General features: G+C 58.2%; 1 protein-coding gene across 2 annotated transcripts; it reads left to right on the top strand.

The window, feature by feature from the left end:
- The first annotated feature begins 1,117 nt into the window (after nucleotides 1-1,117).
- Nucleotides 1,118-2,469, top strand: JUNB (JunB proto-oncogene, AP-1 transcription factor subunit). 2 transcript variants are annotated; one of them, XM_030196949.1, is made up of 2 exons: nucleotides 1,118-1,886; nucleotides 1,929-2,469. In XM_030196949.1, exons 1-2 carry the CDS (start codon nucleotides 1,320-1,322, stop codon nucleotides 2,265-2,267), a joined length of 906 nt encoding a protein of 301 aa, XP_030052809.1. In that variant the 5' UTR covers nucleotides 1,118-1,319; the 3' UTR covers nucleotides 2,268-2,469. The 2 variants fall into 2 exon arrangements, with proteins under 2 accessions (XP_030052809.1, XP_030052808.1); XM_030196948.1 differs by having other exon boundaries at nucleotides 1,118-2,469.
- The last annotated feature ends 466 nt before the right edge of the window (nucleotides 2,470-2,935 follow it).

Below are 2,935 nucleotides of genomic sequence, written 5' to 3' on the forward strand. Positions count from 1 at the left end.
ATGATATTTGCTTGTTATATTACTATCATGCTTTATTATTATCATTTTTGTTACATTTGTACCCCCTGCTTTCCCACTCATGGCAGGCTCAATGTGGCTTACATGGGGCAATGGAGGGTTAAGTGACTTGCCCAGAGTCACAAGGAGCTGCCTGTGCCTGAAGTGGGAATCAAACTCAGTTTCTCAGGACCAAGGTCCACCACCCTAACCACTAGGCCACTCCTCCCTTTTGCAATACTAAATGTCTATTTTCTCATGTATTTCCACTATTCATGATGTAATGTAAGCCACATTGAGCCTGCAAAGAGGTGGGAAAATGTGGGATACAAATGCAATAAATAAATAAATAAATAAATAAATAAATAAATAAATAAATAAATAAAGGTACTGCTTTTGCAACATCTGGTCATCTTGCCATTTGTCATCTTCCACTCTTGGACTGGAACAGTATCTTAGCTTTCATAGATCTTTGATGAATCTGCATTGCAGGTTCTGTGTCCATTGCTGAAGGCTGTACCTCCAAGATGTACTAGGGCTACAGACAGACGTGGTCGAGAAGGAGAGGGATCGTTGTCTAAAAAAAGAAGAAGCCTGAAGGGATGTCTTCACTGGGGTGGGGGGATCCTGGGGATCTATGGGTAGAGGTGTCAGCCTCTTGCAGTAGCCATGCTTGCGTGCTTGGCAGCTGTCACATTCCCCGGCGCGGGAACCCCCCAATTCCCCTTCCCCCCCCCCCCTTGTTTTGGGTGCTTGACCTTCTCATCACCCACGTGCAGTTCCAGAGAAGAAAACAAGGGGGGCGGGGGGGGAGAGGAACAGCAGCTTTAGGGGAGCCTCATCCGGGGGGGGGGAGGAATGAGCTCGCTCTCTCCCCACCCTGGGAATTGCCCTCAGCAGCCTGCGGAGGGGGGGGGGAAGGGGGGGGGAAGCAGATCACCAGCCGCTTCTCCCTCACATGCTCGCACGGAGCGCCCACTTCCTGGCATTGACGTCACGCCTCCGTCGCCCCTCCTCCCGGCCAATGGCCGCCACCCCTGTCCAGCTCCCAGCCAATGGCAGCCGCTTCCGCCTCGGGCGGCGCTATAAGTACACGTGGGCAGGCGGCAAGTCAGAAAGAAGCAGCGAGTGCACAGAAGCGACAGAGGCGAGATCGGTGCAGACAAGCGGCGGGGGCTCGTCAGAGACGGTACGGTAACAGCCTCTTCTCAGCGCTTTCCGCTCCCCCTGCTGCTCTCCCGAAGAGCGATCCGGCTTGTGCACACCCGAGGTGGATCGGTGCTAGACTCCCCTCCCCAACCCACCCCTTGCTCTGCTCGCTTATGTGCACGAAAATGGAACAACCTTTCTATCACGATGATTCCTTTCTTTCCGGCTACGGGCGAGCAGATCCGGGGCTGCTGAAGGCGCAGACGATGGCCTTGAACTTGGCCGAGCCCTACCGCAGCCTCAAGTCGCAGCTGAGGAGCCACCAGCAGGCAACCGAGGGGCAGGAGGCGGTGGCTACCGGCGGCTTCTTTCCGGCGCAGGACGGCGGCGGAGGTGCTTTGCTGAAACTGGCCTCGCCCGAGCTGGAGCGGCTGATCATTCAGAACAGCAACGGAGTCATCACCACCAGCCCCAGTCCCGGCCAGTACTTCTACCCCCGCGGGGTGACCGAGGAGCAGGAGGGTTTCGCCGACGGCTTCGTCAAGGCTCTGGACGATCTGCACAAACTGAACCACATGGCGCCCCCCAACGTATCCATCGCTGCCCCCTCCTCCTCCAGCGGTAGCAGCGTGTTCGGGGCCCCCCTACACCCGGAGCCTCCGCCCGTCTACACCAACCTGACCAGCTACAACACCTCCACTTACCCTACGGCCACCATCAGCTACTTGCCCCAGGGGCAACCGTTCGGGGGCAGCAGCAGCAGCCACCCCCGCCTGCAGCAGGTGTTCAAGGAGGAGCCGCAGACAGTGCCCGAGGGCTTGCAGAGCCGGGACGGCAGCCCACCCCTCTCCCCCATCAACATGGAGGACCAGGAGCGCATCAAGGTGGAGAGGAAGCGGCAGCGCAACCGCCTGGCGGCCACCAAGTGCCGCAAGAGGAAGCTGGAGCGCATCGCCCGGCTGGAGGACAAGGTCAAGCTGCTGAAATCGGAGAACAGCGGCCTGGCCAGCACGGCTACCTTGCTGCGGGACCAGGTGGCCCAGCTGAAGCAAAAGGTGATGAGCCACGTCAACAAGGGCTGCCAACTGCTGCTCACCTCAAAGATGCAACAGGCCTTCTGAGCCCCGGTGCATGCACCGAGCGAACGGACTTTTGTGCTCTGATGTTCTCTGCTGGTACCAGATGACGTTGCTACTGTGTTATTTAAAGAGTCGGGGGGGCTGCGCTGTCTGGACACTGCAGCCCCCCCGGGCACTTGTGTACAGATGTGCGAATGCTGTTTTTTATTGTCTTATTTAAAGTAAAACCCGTTGCCTTCTCTAATCTGTTCTGCATAGTGTTGTGTGTGTGGGGGGTGGGGTGGGGGAAGAGGAGGGCAGTGAACGGGGAACCCCCGAGCTTCCTCCCTGGCGCGTCTTTCTGGGAAGCGGCGGCGCGCGGTCACTGCCCACGCCACGCGCCGCACCTTCCCTTCCTCGCGCTGACGTCAGAGGGGCGGGGTGTGCCAGGAACAGCGGCGGCGGAAGAAGCGATGCCCATATTTGGGCAGCTAGTGACGTACGCTGCCGGTGCTCTTTGCCGGGAATCCCCGCCCACGTTGTCGGGCAGAGGCCGCTGCTGGGGATTTCCCGGGGCTGGGAGGTGAAATTCTTGTGGGGGCTCATCTGCTTTCGCTGCTCCCTGTTGTGGGGCAATGTTTTCCCAGCTCCCATGGGGACGGTGCAATGGGGAGGGGGGGGGGGAGTGTTTGATTCTTTCCCTACTGGAGTAACTACTTTAATCCCAGTGA

The sequence above is a fragment of the Microcaecilia unicolor genome, chromosome 3 (genome assembly GCF_901765095.1).
Source record: "Microcaecilia unicolor chromosome 3, aMicUni1.1, whole genome shotgun sequence".
NCBI classification, from domain to species: domain Eukaryota; kingdom Metazoa; phylum Chordata; class Amphibia; order Gymnophiona; family Siphonopidae; genus Microcaecilia; species Microcaecilia unicolor.